The sequence below is a fragment of the Lemur catta genome, chromosome 8 (assembly GCF_020740605.2).
Source record: "Lemur catta isolate mLemCat1 chromosome 8, mLemCat1.pri, whole genome shotgun sequence".
Classification (NCBI taxonomy): Eukaryota; Metazoa; Chordata; class Mammalia; order Primates; family Lemuridae; genus Lemur; species Lemur catta.
The window spans coordinates 97437989-97455331 of record NC_059135.1 but is presented as its reverse complement, the minus strand read 5'-3'; the positions used below and the strand labels follow the sequence as shown (position 1 = coordinate 97455331).

The 17343-nt window shown below is 41.2% G+C and overlaps 1 protein-coding gene across 2 annotated transcripts in view; it reads right to left on the bottom strand.

The window, feature by feature from the left end:
- Nucleotides 1-17343, bottom strand: part of CNTNAP5 (contactin associated protein family member 5) — a 773538-nt gene that overhangs the window by 111116 nt on the left and 645079 nt on the right. For both annotated transcript variants that reach the window (XM_045559127.1, XM_045559128.1), the window contains exons 15-17: nt 12222-12349; nt 11875-12045; nt 2259-2477 (exon numbers count right to left, since the gene is read on the bottom strand). In XM_045559127.1, the coding sequence (XP_045415083.1) occupies nt 2259-2477; nt 11875-12045; nt 12222-12349 (518 nt within the window). The remainder of the gene's footprint in view (nt 1-2258; nt 2478-11874; nt 12046-12221; nt 12350-17343) is intronic.

Here is a 17343-nt window from a genome sequence, read left to right as displayed (position 1 = left end):
CACTCACTCTATCCCGGTAAAGGAGTGCACACCAATTGTACCTTTCCCTGCCCAGCAAATATAAAAATCTAGAGTCTCTAAATTTCTGAATGATAAAGAATGCATTTCTCCATCTTGGTGACTATAATGAAGCAGAGCTTATTTATTTATTTATTTATTTACTGAATAACCGAATTACACAAAATGGAAATGTTGGGACTTCAGCTTTTCTGCCGCCTGACATTTCTAAGCGTGCATATTGCTGAAGACTAAACAGTAAAATTCAAGCCAACAGACTAAAATGACCTCCAGCAGCCTTTTTTCTTCTTCAAGTACATTAAGACAAATTCAATAAAGCAGAGTAACATCTGAGATGGGACTTATTGGAGAGAAACAGCAGAAGCAGGTGCTCGCCGCAGCTGACCTTGCTCCAGCTCCAGCAAGACATCTCCAGACCGATCAGCATGTTCTCACAGCGCCGCATTTGTGATCAATTTACCCGAAACGTCTGCAGATAAAAATCCACCACAAAACACAGCTGCTTCCTCTCCCTTTTGACTTGCACAGAGTTTACCACATATTCTGTCCATATGATAATTTCATAGCTACATGAAATTTACATGAAAGGGTAAAAAATATGATTCCATCTTTGTATATATCTTTCAGCCAGAAAGATTCATAAATACTGCCTGAAGATAAATTCAACTTTGGCATGGAATATAATTTATGAAAATTGCAAAACGTTTCAATTGATTCCACCAAAAAAAGATATTAAATTTTGATGACTAGCAAACTTCCTCAGAGAAATAAAATGTGATGTTTAAATAGAATTAAAGCAGCAATATAAATTAAAAAAATATTTTGGTAGTAAATCATATCACTTACACAGGTTATTAATTAAGCAAATGACTTACAATCATAAAAAATGTTTTTAATCACTTATATCTTAGCTTCTGCTGGATCTGTAAAACATGACAGATGAAGAAAGAAATATGGATCTTGCTGAAGAGACAGAATATGACATCCTAACATTCTGTTCCTTGTTTCCTTTAGCTGGAGTGATGTTAGTGACTACTGTCCTCAGAGTTAAAGTTGCACAATCCCAAATTTGAAGGGAGCATGTAGGAAACACCCAGTGGGTGCTGACAGCATTTCATGGCTAGCCGAGGAGCCACATAGTGTGGGAGTTGGTGAAAACATAAATAAATACATAAACAGAAGAGGAAAGAAAGTTAAATCTGGGCAGACTGACAAATTCTGTCACTTATTTACATCACTGTTCTAAGCATCTGAACTTCAAGTTTTATATAAGAGCACACTCTTTGCTTAGGTAGTATTGCAGTATCTCTAACATTCAGGTTTGTTTTTTCTTTTGTATTTTAAAGCCTTATAAGCCCTCCTCAATCCACTGTCAAAAATCTTTTTGAAATAATGGCTGTAAGGCTGACTTTATCTTTGGCCAAGAAATTACTTCTACCTCTCTCTCTCTCTCCCCTCACTACACACACACACACACACACACACACACACACACACACGACTATAAGCTACATTGCTCAATTCATCTTTCAATCCCCACCATCCAACAAGGTGCCTGACCTGCTGCAGATGCTTACTGACCATTTACGGAAGGAGGGAAGGAAGGAATGACCAGGAAATGACATCTGGATGCTTGGATCCCTCTCGGCCCATGACCTGCAAGGGCTGCCAGTTCAGACAAACAAATTGTCGAAAGCTGATTCCAAGTGGTGTGATTTTAAGGAGTACCAAAGAAGCCCCTAGTTTATAAAGGGCCAGTTCCTCTCCCAACCATATTACTGATGACTGAAGTCCCTTTGAGTTGGCTCCACTATCTCATTACACCAATAACAATAATTATGAGGAGTAAGGAATCACCAGGAAGAGTTGCCCACTGACTTAGAGCACACACCTACTAAGGTGTAGAGAGTCCACATATCCTTTCCCTGAGAATATATTTTGATTGTAATAATAAAAAGGGGGTCTATGGGCATCTGAAGATAATATATACAAAGAGGAAATAACATAAAGAGTCTGGGATCACCCCAAAATCTGCTAAGGGGTAGCATAATCTTTAATTGCTGTGGCTAATGAAGTCAGAAAGAAATAATTTGTAGAATTAAATGTAGGATTATAAATGCTTTATGACACACTTTAATCATTTCCCAGGACTAAAATAAAAGAGAGATTTTCCTTGCGCCTTGGTCATGTAGTGGTCTTACAGGGATTTAGCGCAAACGTCACCTTAAGATGTCACCTACCTACAAACAATTGGCTGGTCAGCTGCAGTCGGAAATGGCCCTCGTCCGGGGTCTCCCTGGTGCTCCTCGGAAGGCTGTCTACCTGGAGGGAGGTCTCCTTGAGGTTCCTCTCGGCCCGGACATAATGCCATTGGTTGTCATTCAGAGGAGAAGGAGACTGGACCACAAGCTCTACAGGGCCATTCCCAACATCGATGGCAAAAGTGATCTCTGAAGGAGCTGAAACCAAAAACGGGAACAGGGAGAAGAATGAAGGGAGTCGTCAGTGCATCCAAGGCACAAACATGTGTGTGGGAGAAACAATTATAAGTCAATATCAATGTAGAGAGGACTTCTAAAATCCCTGACGTACTGAAATCACCCTTAATAGTAACAACTACCAAATATGATGTGTATATACATGCCCCAAGCTCTTTTTTCTTCCTTTTTTTTTTTTTTTTTTTTCCCTCAGTTGGTTCCTGTTGTGTAAATTCAGAAAACAAGATAGGGACCTGGGCCGTCATGCCTATCTGATAAACACGTATCAGTGCTGAGGTTCTGGGTGTTCTGGGTCTATTCTGGCTTTAGCAGTGTCCTCCTGGGTCTCTGTAGGCCTGGGGTTAGCTAGGCAGCTCCACTGCTGCAAGGAGCAGACCTGTGCCCTGGGAAGTCCAGTGGCCTATTCCATATTTCATTAATGCATGCAACAAAAGCATTCATAATATCCTCTCCCCCCAAAAAAGGGGATACAAGTTGCAGTGCCTGCAACCAGACCCAAGCCTCTCATCTTCATGCCAGACTCCTTACATAATTCTTTTTGCCTCTGTAACAGTCTGCATATCATAAAAGCCAGGTGTCAGCCAATCAGGAGTAATAGTTCCAATGATGATGAAATGACAATGGTGTTGGTGATGGTCATGGTGATAAGCAGTGGTGTTGGTGATGGTGGCAGCGACAGCAGTGGTGGTGATGGTGGTGATTGATGGTGGGTGATGGTGATGGCAGTGGTGGTGGTGGTGGTAATGGTGGTGGTGGATGGTGGTGGGTGGTGGTAATGACAGTGTTGGTGGTGATGGTGGTGGTGGGTGGTGGTGATGACAGCGGTGGTGATGGAGGTGGCGGCGGTGGTGGTGGTAATGACAGTGTTGGTGGTGATGGTGGTGGTGGGTGGTGGTGATAATGGTGGTGGTGATGGAGGTGGCGGTGGTGGTGGTGGTAATGACAGTGTTGGTGGTGATGGTGGTGGTGGGTGGTGGTGATAATGGTGGTGGTGATGGAGGTGGCGGTGGTGGTGGTGGTAATGACAGTGTTGGTGGTGATGGTGGTGGTGGGTGGTGGTGATAACGGTGGTGGTGGTGCTGCTGATGGCAGTGGTGGTGATTGTGGTGGTGATGGTGGTGGGTGGTGGTGATGACAGTGTTGGTGGCGGTGGCAGTGGCGATGGTGGTGGTGGCGGTGGTCGCTGGTGCTGGTGTAACCACTAACAGAGACGGATGGCAATGGCAGCACAGTAGGGGCAACAACTCCACGTCAGGCACCATGCTAAACAATGACAGTGGAGTGTCTCATTTTAATTCTCAAAACTACTCTATGAGAAATACATTATTAGCCCCATTTTATGAGTGAGAAAATTAAAGTTCCGAAAATAAGCACTTTTCTCAAAGTTTCCCAGAAAGGAAGTAGAATTTGACTCCAAGGGCAGAATTCTTCATTGTTTTGCTCTATTGAGCGTATCATATTGTATTTTCCATTATCGCACAAGAATTTGCTAAATCGAAAGGAAGTGGAAGGTGAGGTTGAGGAAAGGACAGTCTCCTTTGCATAACCAGAGCCTCCTGCACCAGACATTCCCTTCCCTCTTGGCACCTTGTGATTGCTCCCTTGCCCTTGTCCCCTAAAACAGGACATGCGTATTTATTTGACAAAGTCTACATTATCAGAAATGCCAAAGGTCAAACAGCACCCTGGGCCTCTCTCCTTCCTAAGTCTGTAAAGCCTAACAGAAAGCTATCCTCAGCATGAGGAACCCACGGTGTACAGAACTGCATGTCACTGAGAGCTTGGATTGCTTTGCTTTCCATCGCGCCCTGATCTTAAGGAGAAGCAGATGGTGGTGGCTGTGAAAAAGGGATTTGAGACCATGAACTCTGGAGCCGCTGTGACCAAGGTGAGTTCTGAATCTAACCATACCTCACTTTTCTCATTTGAGAAATGGGAATAAAAACAGTACCTAATCTTCAGGTTGTTTATACATGAATCCTGGTGAAACTCTTAGAATTGTTATGGCACATAGTACATGCTCAGCAAGTGATAGCTATTGTTATTATTACTGTGCTGCATGATTTGCCAAGTCAGGTACATTGGCTTTGCCTTACAAATTCATGCATTAAAGGAAACAGAATTTAAGGGAACATATTGGATGATAAGCAATTAGACGACTAAATAAGAGTGAAGGTGGCCCCTAGTGTCATTGCCGTTTCATATTCAGACCCCCAGTGCCACCTTGCAGCCCCGCACATCTCAAAATCAAAAAACGCTAAGAGATGATGGGCCCCACATTTATTTTTCTCTATAGAACATGGAGTAAAGAATAGTGAGAATTTGGGGGAGCAATGTTAAAGATTTTGCTAAAAGCATTCCTGCAAAGCTGGTCTTGTGGATATTAAATTCCACTCAGCACATCTTCACGGAGCGCTTACTGCTCCTCTGTGTCTGCCCCCTGACCCCAGCCACCACCTCCATGTCAGGTTTCCTGTCCGTGCTGACCTCTGCCCCAATCTTCATCCCCTTGTTGTGCAATGATCCGTTTACTGTCTCCCCAACCAGTCTGCAAACTCTTAATGAATGCCTCGTTTATTATGTACCCAGCAGCGAGCACTGCGCCTCATATGCAGGCAGCTCTCACCAAAATGAAGTTTATTCATTAAAACATTGTAACACTGCACACACTAAATATAATTTTTCAATTTTCTTTACTTTTTTTTAGGTTTATACCAAGATATTAGCGTACTTGGAAAATCTTTTAAAATAATTTTATTCAAGTAACTATTAAAGACCTACTATATTTAAGCCATGTCTCCTAGAACCAAGGAAGCATAAATCAAATGCAATAATAATTGCTAATATTTATTAAGTGCTTACCATGAGCCCTATACCCTGCTAAGCATTTTTCATGAATCAACTCACTTAAACCTTGCTACACCCTTATGAGACATATAATGGTTTACAGCTGGGGAGCTGAGGTACCAGTGGGTAAGTGAGCTGCCCCAGTGGGATGGGGCAGTCAGGACTTGAATCCAGGTGATGTGTCTCCAGAGCTCACTTTTAAAGCACTCCTCAATGACAAAACCTCTGGACCTGAGTATATAATAGTTGTATATCTGTATAGTGTGCAAGTAATATTTTGATACAGACATACAATGTGAATTAATTAACATTTTATTTTTAACTTGCACTCACTTGTATTTATCTTTTTGTCCTCTATATAGCTTATCTTCCTAAATTTATGATAATTGTTTTAAGATATAAACTTTATCAATTATACTTTCTTGATTTTTTTATCCTGAGACTTTGCTGAATTTATTTATCAATTCCAGGAGTCTCTTGGTTGAATCTAGTTCTCAGTTTTGTGAACCTTAGTTTTGTGCTTCTTAAACAAAAACAGAGAACCAGGCTTATTGTGCCTGAGCTTGTGACTTAGAGAATAGTAAGGTATTAAATGGATGTGTTTTAATCCCAAAAAAAACCTCTGGACTTTGAAACCTATGTAGTCTACCTTGGCAGTTAAAGCTAGAATAGGTAATATAGATGCCAGGAAACAACTGATTGGAAAAAAAAATGTGAGTGAATGAATGATGCATCCAAGATGAGTGACCTTGTGGCAGGGGGCACGAGGCGTACTTGAGCTAGCTCACACTTGCTGGGGGAGTGGACATTACCCGACCCCCCTGGCCAGGAAAGCGGGAGGCCTGTGGCAGCGTCACATGAGCTCCATTGGGAACTTTCCCTCTAACCTTGCCTTCCTCCAACCTCTGATGAATACCTTCTATCCCCATCTACCCTTTTGTGGTTCAAGACAAAGCTAAGAAGTATCCTCCACCTTTCGGTGGGTTATCAAGCCAGGCCCTGTGCTAGACCCTGGGGATCCAGAGATGAAGAAGCAAGATGAGCTCACAGTTTACTTTTGAGAAGACTGACAAAGAAAGGGCATGTTAAGTACTGTAACAGAGTGTCTATTGTGGGCTCCTAGGAAATGAGAAGCCTTCTAAGGAAGACTTCCTCCGTGATATTCTTCCCAAACTGTCCCCCTGCCTGTTAGCAGTGGTCCCCAACTTTTTTGGCACCAGGGATAAGTTTCATGGAAGACAATTTTTCCAAGGGGATGCAGGGAAACAGAGCTCAGGTGGTGATGCGAGCAATGGGGAGCGGCTGTGACTACAGATGAAGTTTCACTGTCTTGCCCACCACTCTTCTCCTGCTGTGCAGCCTGGCTGTACAGACCAATACTGGTCCATGGCCCAGGGGTTGGGGACCACATTATTAGAGAACATCCTTCTACCCCAGTACTCAGTCTCGAGCTTCATGGAGATGGAACCACAGCTCCACTTCTGCATCCTCAATCCCCAACCCCATCAGGCATGACAGAGAGCTCAGGGTCCATTTGTAGAATAAAGAAGTTGCAAGGCCTTAACCTAGTTAATGAACCATTGTGACCTCCCAGGTATTCATCTCTAAAATGAAATATTGTTAAATTTTTTTTGAAACATGAACACTTTGAGGACATGATGGCAGCCATGTTTGCTACCTCCAGAAATAAAAAGCACATACAGTTTTGCACAAAATTGCAGGGGCTTCCTGAATGACCCAGGTTTCACAACCTGGAGGTAAATTATTCCACGTTCTCTTGAGTTCTAACATTCTTGATTCCTAAGATGGTTTTGCAAAGCAGGGACAGGGTTGTTCTAAGGAGCCAGAAAGGTCTGGTGGGGTCCTGGGCCCTGACCTTTCCCAGCCGTGGGACACTGGGCTTGTCACTTGCCCTCCCTGGGCTCATCTTCCTCATGTAGGTATTGAGCAATGATAACCACAGTATGATACTGATAATCCTAGTTCAGATTTCTTGAAAACAAAATGAAACAATGGATGTCAAGAATTGAGTATAGTGTCTAGTCAGAGTAATTGCTCAACAACTCAACAAAAATTTAATTATTAGTAATATTAATCTTTACTATTTTCTGAAATTCTGACTATAGTATCTTTAAGTCAACATTAGATTTGGTGCTCAACCTCTCTAATCATCAGGGAAATGCAAATCAAAACCACAATGAGATACCACTTAACTCCCTTAACTCCGGTGAGAATGGCCTTTATCAAAAAATCCCAAAACAACACATGTTGGCGTGGATGCAGAGAGACAGGAACACTCATACACTGCTGGTGGGACTGCAAACTAGTGCAACCCCTGTGGAAAGCATTATGGAGACACCTTAAACAGATTCAGGCAGTCCTACCATTCGATCCAGCAATCCCATTATTGGGCATCTACCCAGAAGAACAAAAGAGATTCTATAACAAAGACATCTGCACTCGAATGTTTATAGCAGCACAATTCACAATTGCAAAGATGTGGAAACAACCCAAGTGCCCATCAATACACGAGTGGATTAATAAAATGTGGTATATGTATACCATGGAGTACTACTCAGCTATAAGAAACAATGGTGATATAGCACCTCTTGTATTTTCCTGGATAGAGCTGGAACCCATTCTACTAAGTGAAGTATCACAAGAATGGAAAAATAAGCACCTCATGTACTCACCATCAAACTGGTTTCACTGATCATCACCTAAGAGCACATTTAGGAATAACATTAATCAGGTGTCGGGCAGATGTGGGGGGGAAGGGGATGGGTGTATATATACATAATGAGTGTGATGCACAACGTCTAGGGGATGGACACGCTTGAAGCTCTGACTCGGGGTGAGGGGCAAGGGCAATATACATAACCTAAACTTTTGTACCCCCATAATATGCTGAAATAAAAAAAATTACACTTGGTAATATTTTTGGTATGATGCCTCTGAAATTTAGACATTAACTCTCTTTCCCTTTCTCTCTATATATACACACACATACATTACACATAAAATTTTTTTCCACTAAGTAACCCCCTTTCTAACAATACTCAGAGTGTTTTTGGAAAACTATTCCCTCTTTCTGTTTTCCGTGGGCTCTGGAAAAACTAGCCCACTCCCAGGTGTAGGGGTGGCTCCGGCATAAACCAGTCTGCAATGTGCACTTCCCTGGCCAGTCATTGGCTCCCAGGCGGCCAGGTGAGCTGCATCCCAGGAGGATTGCCTGTAGCTGGGACAGCAGCAATTCCTCTCCAGCTGGGATAACGCTCTACCAGGAGGTGGGGCTAGCTTTAGACAGAAGTAGACATTCCAAATTCAAAGCAGAGAGAGAAAATGATCAGACCACTGATAACTTTGTTAAATGCTGAATCCAACCAGCAATGAAGTCAGTCCCCCTTCCTCTGGACTGAGTCACATGCTCCAGTACCAGTGAATTTCCATTCTTGTGTCTGCCAGTTCAGACTGAGTTTTCTGTTAATTGCAGCCAAAGGCATCTGGTTGACATATGGGTGTCTCCAACCCTGTGTTGTATAAATAAGACAAGGGGGGAAGAACTTGCCCAAGGCAGCTACAAACCCACTTGGAGGAACAGAAATTTGAATCCACGTTGAGTTCTATAGTCTAGGCTCTTTCTGCGACGCCAGACTGACTCTGCAAAGCCACTGCCTTCCGGTCTCCTCCCCTAGTCCAAAGTATCAATCTGTACAGCCATTGTGAGATAATTGTCAAAACACCTAATTTTTTTCACAGTCCCATTTGAAACACATTCACTAAGACTTGAGAACATAGTGAAGTGCTTTCCTTTTCGTAGAATACAGACTATTCCCAAGGCTACAAAATTCAAATATCTTAGTTGGAAGCAGCCTGGAAGGAAAAGGATTGAAAGTTTCATGGAAACCTGCCATTCCCTGTTCAACCATTTGGATCTATCAACCTTGGAAACTGCTGCTCAGATAGTTATGGAGGAACACCCCCTGGGGAAGGAGGGAAATCTATTCTGAGCCACTGCATCTGTTAAAAGGCCATTTCCTTTCCAAGTAGCTGGTCTGTAGAGGTTTCTTGCTATGAACCTTTAGGGTAAAAATTCCATCTGCCTAAAATGCAAAGTTCGGATGTAGTTGTAAATAAGGAATGCAAGATTCCCTTTTCCTAATTTGGGATTCTTTTCCTTCTTAAAATTAATAATAAAAAATATTTTGAGAACTATGAGGCCTTGAACTTTTCAATGTTTTTATATAAAATCTTGTTTTGGAAAATTATGTTCCCCAATCTATTGATAAAGTATATACCAAACAATTACATCAAGGGATTTTTATTTTTGTCAAATTTCATTCCAACCTGCATTCAAAACACTTTATACAACCCAAAGGGCAAACTACTGTATCACAAAGTACAAATTGGACATTGATGTGTAATTAATGCTAAGTCATCAGTCATTACCTTGTGATAATATACCATGACATTTGCCGCTGCTTTAATGAATCAAAAGGCCGTGGGGCCTGATTTTTATTAAATTTACTTTGAGGTTATTATATTTATGTCATGAAAGGATTGGCAGTCAGCTTCCCATTTTCAGAGCTGGCCATGGTAGGTATGAGGCATCCTATTTCACACTAAAGCCGCAAGAGCTTCCTCCATTAATAGTCTAAATCGCCAGAGTAAAAGGAGGTTGAAACTACCAATTAAGAAGATCTCTTTCCTTGTATGTATTGTGCTGTAAGTGCAAGAGAAACACTTAGCTGCTTGGAGATTTTCAGGAGACGTAAACACCACCACCATCTCCTCCAGTCAGTGTTTCTGTCTCCCCGTCTGGAGCTCTCAAATTCCCAACTTCTGTTGCTGAGACATTACTTATGCTTTCAAGGGCACTTTATGCGGTCACGTCCTTATTGTGATATGGTCAATTGCCTTAATCAAACTATGGAAAACATTCATTTAGACACACATGGATGGGGCACCAATGAGAAGCATGAATACCCATGGTCATGGGCACGCTAAGGTTGCGAGTACAGTCCACCCTGTGCACAAGCAATAAGGGGTCACACGGAGCACAGGGAACCAAAAGACAATAGCAAAAGTAACTAGACACACGTGTGCTTTCTTATTATCACCACACACAGGAATTCTAAGCAATGTCAGTGGTAAAACTTCCTCCACCAAACAAATCTTTTGTTGGTCTAAGTTTTAACAGATGCTGAAGCTACCGTTAATTTTTAAGAATGTATAAACTTCAAACTAGTACATTTTTATTATTTATCACTCAATAAATACTATGTTTGATGGGGAAATTAATATAGAGAACTCCAGATTTGCCATTGGCTCCTGGACATGCAGACTCAAATATGTGCGTTCGCTTTCAAGAGAACTCAGATTCTTGCTCTCATCTTCACAATTGCTGTGCTAACACGGTTTAACTCAAAGCGACTGCTGAGTGCACGAATCTACGGAACCACAGGGGTTGGAGGCACAAATTGCAGCCTAAGAGAGCTCAAGCAATTTCAAATCCTTAGGGACTTTGCAACTTTTTACTAACAGAAGAGAAATCTATGATGGATTTTCTGGTGAAAATGCTCTGTCCCCCCGGCTAGAGTGCAGTGGCATCATCACAGCTCACTGCAACCTCAAACTCCTGGACTCAAGTGATCCTTATGCCCCAGCTTCCCTAGTAGCTGGGACTACAGGTGTGTGTCACCCGGCCTGCCTAATTTTTCTATTTTTTGTGGAAATGGGGTCTCACTGTGTTGCTCAGGTTGGTCTCTAATTCTTGGGCTCAAGTGATCCTCCTGCCTTGACCGGCTGTGTGCTAGGATTACGGGTGTGAGCCATCACGTCTGGCCAAAACAATGTATTTTCTTTTCTTTTTTGTACTAGAATATATTTTTACTGGCATGACTACATATGTTCAGTAATAAAACATTTCACCATCTTTACTTCTATTATTTTTCATTTCACTTCAGTGATGATTACTGAACATAGCTTGTATGTAGGGGTTGGGTGTTAAAGGCTGATCCACATCCTGGCATTATTTTTACTGGATGCACCATTGCTCATGGGGAAGTGGTAGAGAAACCACGGGAGTTGGCAGATAAGTCAGGAAATTACTTTTTGAGCAAAGGTACAACAAAAAAGTAGATCCCAAATATGAATAGAATGCATAATGTCTTTTCAGCTTTCCATGGAAAGCGTAATGAAAAAGTCCTGTGGTGTGGAAGATTAAAGTCACAGCTGAGAAACACCCACGGATCAGATAATGGACACTGTAGTATGTATCCAAGGGAATTTTTGAAATGCACATATTGTGATGAAAGAATGATGAAATACTGATATATCATAATAAATCATAAGGCATTAAAAGGAACTAGAAATTATCACTGCTAATTTTACAGATGTCCAGTGAGATTAATTTGACAGTACAAATATGTACCAGTGATTGGTGGCAAGGATAACATCAAGACATGTTCTGTTGACCAGTTACATTAGATTCATAATTGAAGGCACTTACAGCTTATTTCGAGTCGAATGAAGTCTTTAATGCCAAGGTTTTCTAGGAACACTCCAGACAAAGCTGTGGTTTTGAAAAAGAAGGAGATATCGGCACTGAATTCCGCATGGAAGGGAGGGAAGTGGAGGTAAGAGGCTTCGGTATAAAATGAGACAGCATTCCAGAAGTGTCCTGCAAATGAGAAAATCCGTAAGCACGGTTTGTCATTTTCAGTGGGGAAGGGGAAGCACTGGGCATGTGGATAATTTTCAAGATTAGGGGACACTGCAGGGAAAGGGGATAAGGTAGTAAAAACGTCTTGTGCTCATGTAATGCAGAGAGAAAGCTTCTTTCGATTTAGTACTCACGGTCGCCATAGCAACGCAAGGGACCAATTCTCCAAGCAGCTTCTGAGTCTGATCTGTCGGTATCAGTGATGACTATCTGAGTGACAGGCAAGTGGTCTTTGAAGGAAAGCAAGCCAGTATCATTTGCCCTGAAAAACATAAGTTTAAGAAAAAAGGAGGACAAAATGTGGATAATCTAGGGACTGTTTGCCAAAACCCTTCTTTTCAAAAGCGATTTGGGTGGTTGCAGCAAGGTAGGGGCAGGGAGGAGGATAACAGAAGGCCTTTCATCCCAGAAGCGTGTGTGAAAGGAAGGAATGCCAATGACAAACCCCATGGACAGCTTCCAAAAACAAGTGGATTTTACACCTTCCCTTCATGTGCTCGCAGAAACACAGACAGTTTACATAGATTTCTGCTGCCTGTTGTGGCTAAGAACATCCCACCTGCCCAACGTGTGCTGATGTGACATTAAGCGTCACCTCTTATTCCCATAAAGAGATCAGCTCTTTCAGTAACTGACTGAAACAGGTGTCACAAATCCCACTTGAAAATCACTCCAAGGACTTGTTTCAGCCACATGCCAACAGGTTTTAATCAACTCTAGATGTTTTTTACAACATTTAAGCTCAGTATACTGCTTACTACTTTTTGCTTTTCATTTTGTTCTTAGGTTTAAAGATCTTGGTAGTTAATGATCCTGGTTATGGCTTTTTTTTTTTTTTTTTTTTGGTGAATCATGTAAATAAAATATTGACTAGTCATCGTTTGACAAGAAAGTTAAAAAAAATAAGAGTAAGCCATTTTTTCCCTCTTTTTAAGGTGCTTTTTTGAACTCGTGGAAAGGGCCACACCATTTGGCAGAGAGTGAAAATCGAATGCAAGAAACTGGCACTGGATATATAACCAGGAATATATGAGGGCATAGGTATTCTTTTCTCAAACAATAATCCTATCCTATGCAGTAAGTGTCATTATCCCCATTTACAAATGGAGAAACTCAGGCTCAGAAATATTAGATATAAGGTCACACAGCAGAATGGGCAGAGACCAAGTTGCATTTTCGGTATCCCGATATCTGTCTCATGTCTTTAAGAACATGGTTTTACAAGCACACAGATGTGCACTGTAATCCCAGTCCCCAGCTCCATGCTGTGTTAGCTTGGACAAATGATTTCATTTCTGAGATCCTCAGGGCGTTCAGTTTTAAAATGGGGACAATATTTACATCACAGAGTTATTGAGGAGATTAAATAAGATTATACAGTCACTTAGCATGGTTCCTGATCTATGGTAAGTGCTCAGAAATGGTACTGGTAACACCTATTTTAGTTCTCATCTCTGTCCCTGCACCACTGTGTGGCCCCGGGCAAGCCAATTCATCTTTCCATGCATCCGGCTATGATTCTGTACGGAGAGCTCACACTACACAGCACATGTGGGAAATTAAAGTTTAAGATTTATCATCCAACTCATGAGATTTGGAGAAAAACACCTATTAGTTCATCTTGGTTATAAATAAATCAAATATTCACCTGCACACCTATCCCTCAGGTCTATCAACCAGAAATGTAAAGGGATGCATCTATTACCTGAGTGCCTGTATTGAAAGGCCATTCAAAGCATGTGGAATAAGGCTTTTGTCTCAGTTTGAAAGTACTTCTGAGAATGATGCACAGACACAGGAATAAACTTAAATCTTCACATTCCAATGTCTTTTCAAGCAGAGATTTTAAAACAAATTCTAAACAGCCCAGGTAGAATGGAGACCAAATCCAGATTTCCTCCTGAAGAAATTCTGTACTGCTATAGGATTTATTTCTGTCCATTTTAATTTTCAAGGTGAAAATGGTGGATTTTGAAGTCTGTCCATCAATGCCAACTCCTGCTTCCCTGTGCACTTGGCCTCTTGTCTACATCAATTTAATGCCCTTGTGTCAGAGTGTTGAGATATACAAATAGCACTCTAAGCATGAAACTCTCTTCCAAATAACAGAGAAAAAAATCATATTTAGATTGATGATGCAAGGCACATTACTAAGAATACTTTTTATCTGAAAAGAAAAAAAATGTAAATTGCTCTCCAAAGTTGCTTAATGAAACAGAAACAGATACAATCTCAAATGCCTACAGGGGTCAGGGAAATAATACAAATGAGTGAATCCAGCTTTGTGTTAGTAATAAATGGAAACTGACACACAGTTTCAGTGTCGGGGGAAAAAGATAGACTGATAGAAAGTGGCTGCCCTCCTTTAGGCAGGGCAGTGATATTCATTAGCAACAGGTAATTATGCCATTCATGAATACAAGACCAGAGAGCCAGACTAGAATATTAATGAACATTTTTCAATTTTCTAATCTTGGCAATGAATTTAAAATTCTTTAAAAAAAAAAGTGTGGTGAGAACCAACACTGAGTGGGCCAAGAAACGCCCGTGAGGGCTGTGTTCAGCCTGTAGGCAGCGTGGCCAGCAAGGGGAACTCACATATGTGTTCAGGCTTTTAGGATCATATTGAGAATATGATTGGATTTAATTCCATTTGTGACTGACAGGTATAATTCCAATATTTCAAAACAATGGGTAGGACATTTAGGGCAATAGTGGTAGTGATGGATTTTAGTCATAATAAAATTTTGAAAATTAGGGTAGCAACTATTGATACACAAGGAGTCTACAGCTATAGATATGACTTGTTTTTACACCAAGGTTAACTATTTTGCAGACTTTGACTTCTTCTGGAACAAGGTACAGGGCCCTTCATGAGTACAGTTGAGATTGTGTCGTGAGGGGAAAGTACGGTCACTAGGACTGGACTGACAGGAGTTGCATCCAATGCACTGGTTGTAGAATATCAGTGAGGTCACTCTGGCCTTGGTTTCCTTATGTCTTAAATGGTGATAATAATACTAATTTGATATTGTTGTATAACCCAAAGTGGATAATGTATATAAAACAGCAAATACACACACTAGCAAATAGTAGAGGCTCAATCAATAGTTACTGAAATTCTCAGTAAAGTTTGAAATAAAAATGTGCAATATGAAGAACATTTAAAAAGAAAATAAAAAAAGGGAAGACACTGTTGGAATGAAGGAGCAGAGCAGCCAGAGGTTCCAGCCTATGGAGACCGTCAGAGCAGAAGGAATAGACATGTGGTCTCCAAAAAACACTTTAGCAAGATATAAAGGAAAAAAACAAAACTTGTGTAAAGAAAAAACTCAAATATCTCAAGAGCAAGGGTGTGTCCCAGAATTAGTCAATTCAGTCTTATCTCAGTTTAACTATCTGAATCTTGGGATTTTACCAAATTCAGACAAGCAAGGCAAAGGCGAAAGCCATGGATTTTCTAGTGTACCATTCATGTGATGAAATGTCACAGCCCACTATTTTCATCAACCAATCTGGAGTCAACTGCTGCTCTGGAAACGTTTTTAGTAGAGTAATTTGGGTGCCTGAACCTATTAAGAGAAATAGGGTATTTTTCACCTTTTTATGTCCTTCCCTCTTTCAGTCACTCAAAAGTGGCAAATAAAACATGCATATGACAGACAAAGTTAGAATATTATAGGAAGAACTCAACACCTCAGCTCCCTTTGAAGCCCTTGTGCACATCCAAGTGGATCAACCTCAAGAGACTCCGCGTGCCCTTCCCTCAAGCGGGTTACACGCTGCCCTCCTGCCCTGTTCCTGCCACGGAGGAACGACCTGTAGTCTGCAGCGCTGCGTGGGCGCTTGCCAACAACCATCTCAGCTTTGCTTAAGGGGCAGTTATTTCCCTTTTGCCTTCTGATTAAGACTTCCAGATAAAAAAGACCCAGGGGATCAGGTAACAAGAGGCTCAAAATGAGCTCAAAGTTCGCTTGGCTGCCAACAAAAGCACATGCAAACATCGACTGTGGTCAAATATACAGAGTCTGCACCAGGATAATACCCATCCCACTGTGTTCAACACTGACCAGACCATATCTGGAATCCCGTTTTCTGTTCCCAGTGTAAGAAACAGGAAGAGGGAGGAAGGACACTTTAAGTATATATTTAATTTTTGAGAAACTACATTTTTGTCTATAAACACTCTGGAAACCTGAAACCATAGGGCTTTTCACAGCTAGATGTGAGAACACAAAATAAGTTGTTGGGATATGAACACAGCCAAGGTATACTCAATGTCACTTTGTTATTAAGAAATTAAAATGGCCCTCAAGACTTTATAGGTGTAAAATTGATTTAGAAAATACTACCACTGATGAAGATTTTTGGAGGCATAATTTGTTGAGCATGTCCTGGATAAGAAGAACGAAGCAATCGGTAGTGCCATAAATATATACCTTTCCAGATTGCTATCAGTCCAATTAAGGAAGCAAGTAGATTACAAGGCACAGCTATTGGATTGCATAGCACATTCATGATTCAGCAACATTTAGACCGGATGACTCCCAAATATATCTCTCCCATTCTCTGGAACAGATCAACTGTTTGTGTTGTCCAACTCTCCAAATTTCACAAAACTCAAATCTGATTCCTACTTAGAAATGTCCCCCAAATGGTTTACATTCTCCCTTCCTTCTCTGTCCTAATTTCATTTTTTTGCATACAATTCGTTCTGAGATTTATTCATTTTTTGACTAGTGTGTGTATAATTATTATTTTCCCCATTGGAAAATGGGTAAATATTATCTAGAAAATAAGCTCAACATTAATCAGCAATATGGCAAGGGTATCTACAAAGTTAAACAACCTGTACCCACTGTGACTCCCTCCTCTCACCTATGGCTAACGGTGCATCCTCCATTTTGAATCCCATTTTCTCCTGCTTTCTCAGGGCACTTTCTCCTGCAACTGCAGCTTCTGCCTTTCTGCTTGCATGCTTTAGGCACCCTCAGCCCTACCTCTCAATCTAGTTACTTCTCTTTCTCCTTTCTCTTTAGGTAATTGTCTGCATTCTCTCTTTTGTCTCATCTTCCTCTGCTCCCTTTTCATCTTCAACCTATGGCAATCAACCTTTTCCTCTTTCACTCCACGGAGGCTTCTCTCACTAACTTGCTAATTTCCATAGAACATGCTAGTGGCTAACTTACCTTACTGTGTTATAGCATTTTACATTTTACATCCACCTTCTTTCCTCACACACAGACACACACACAC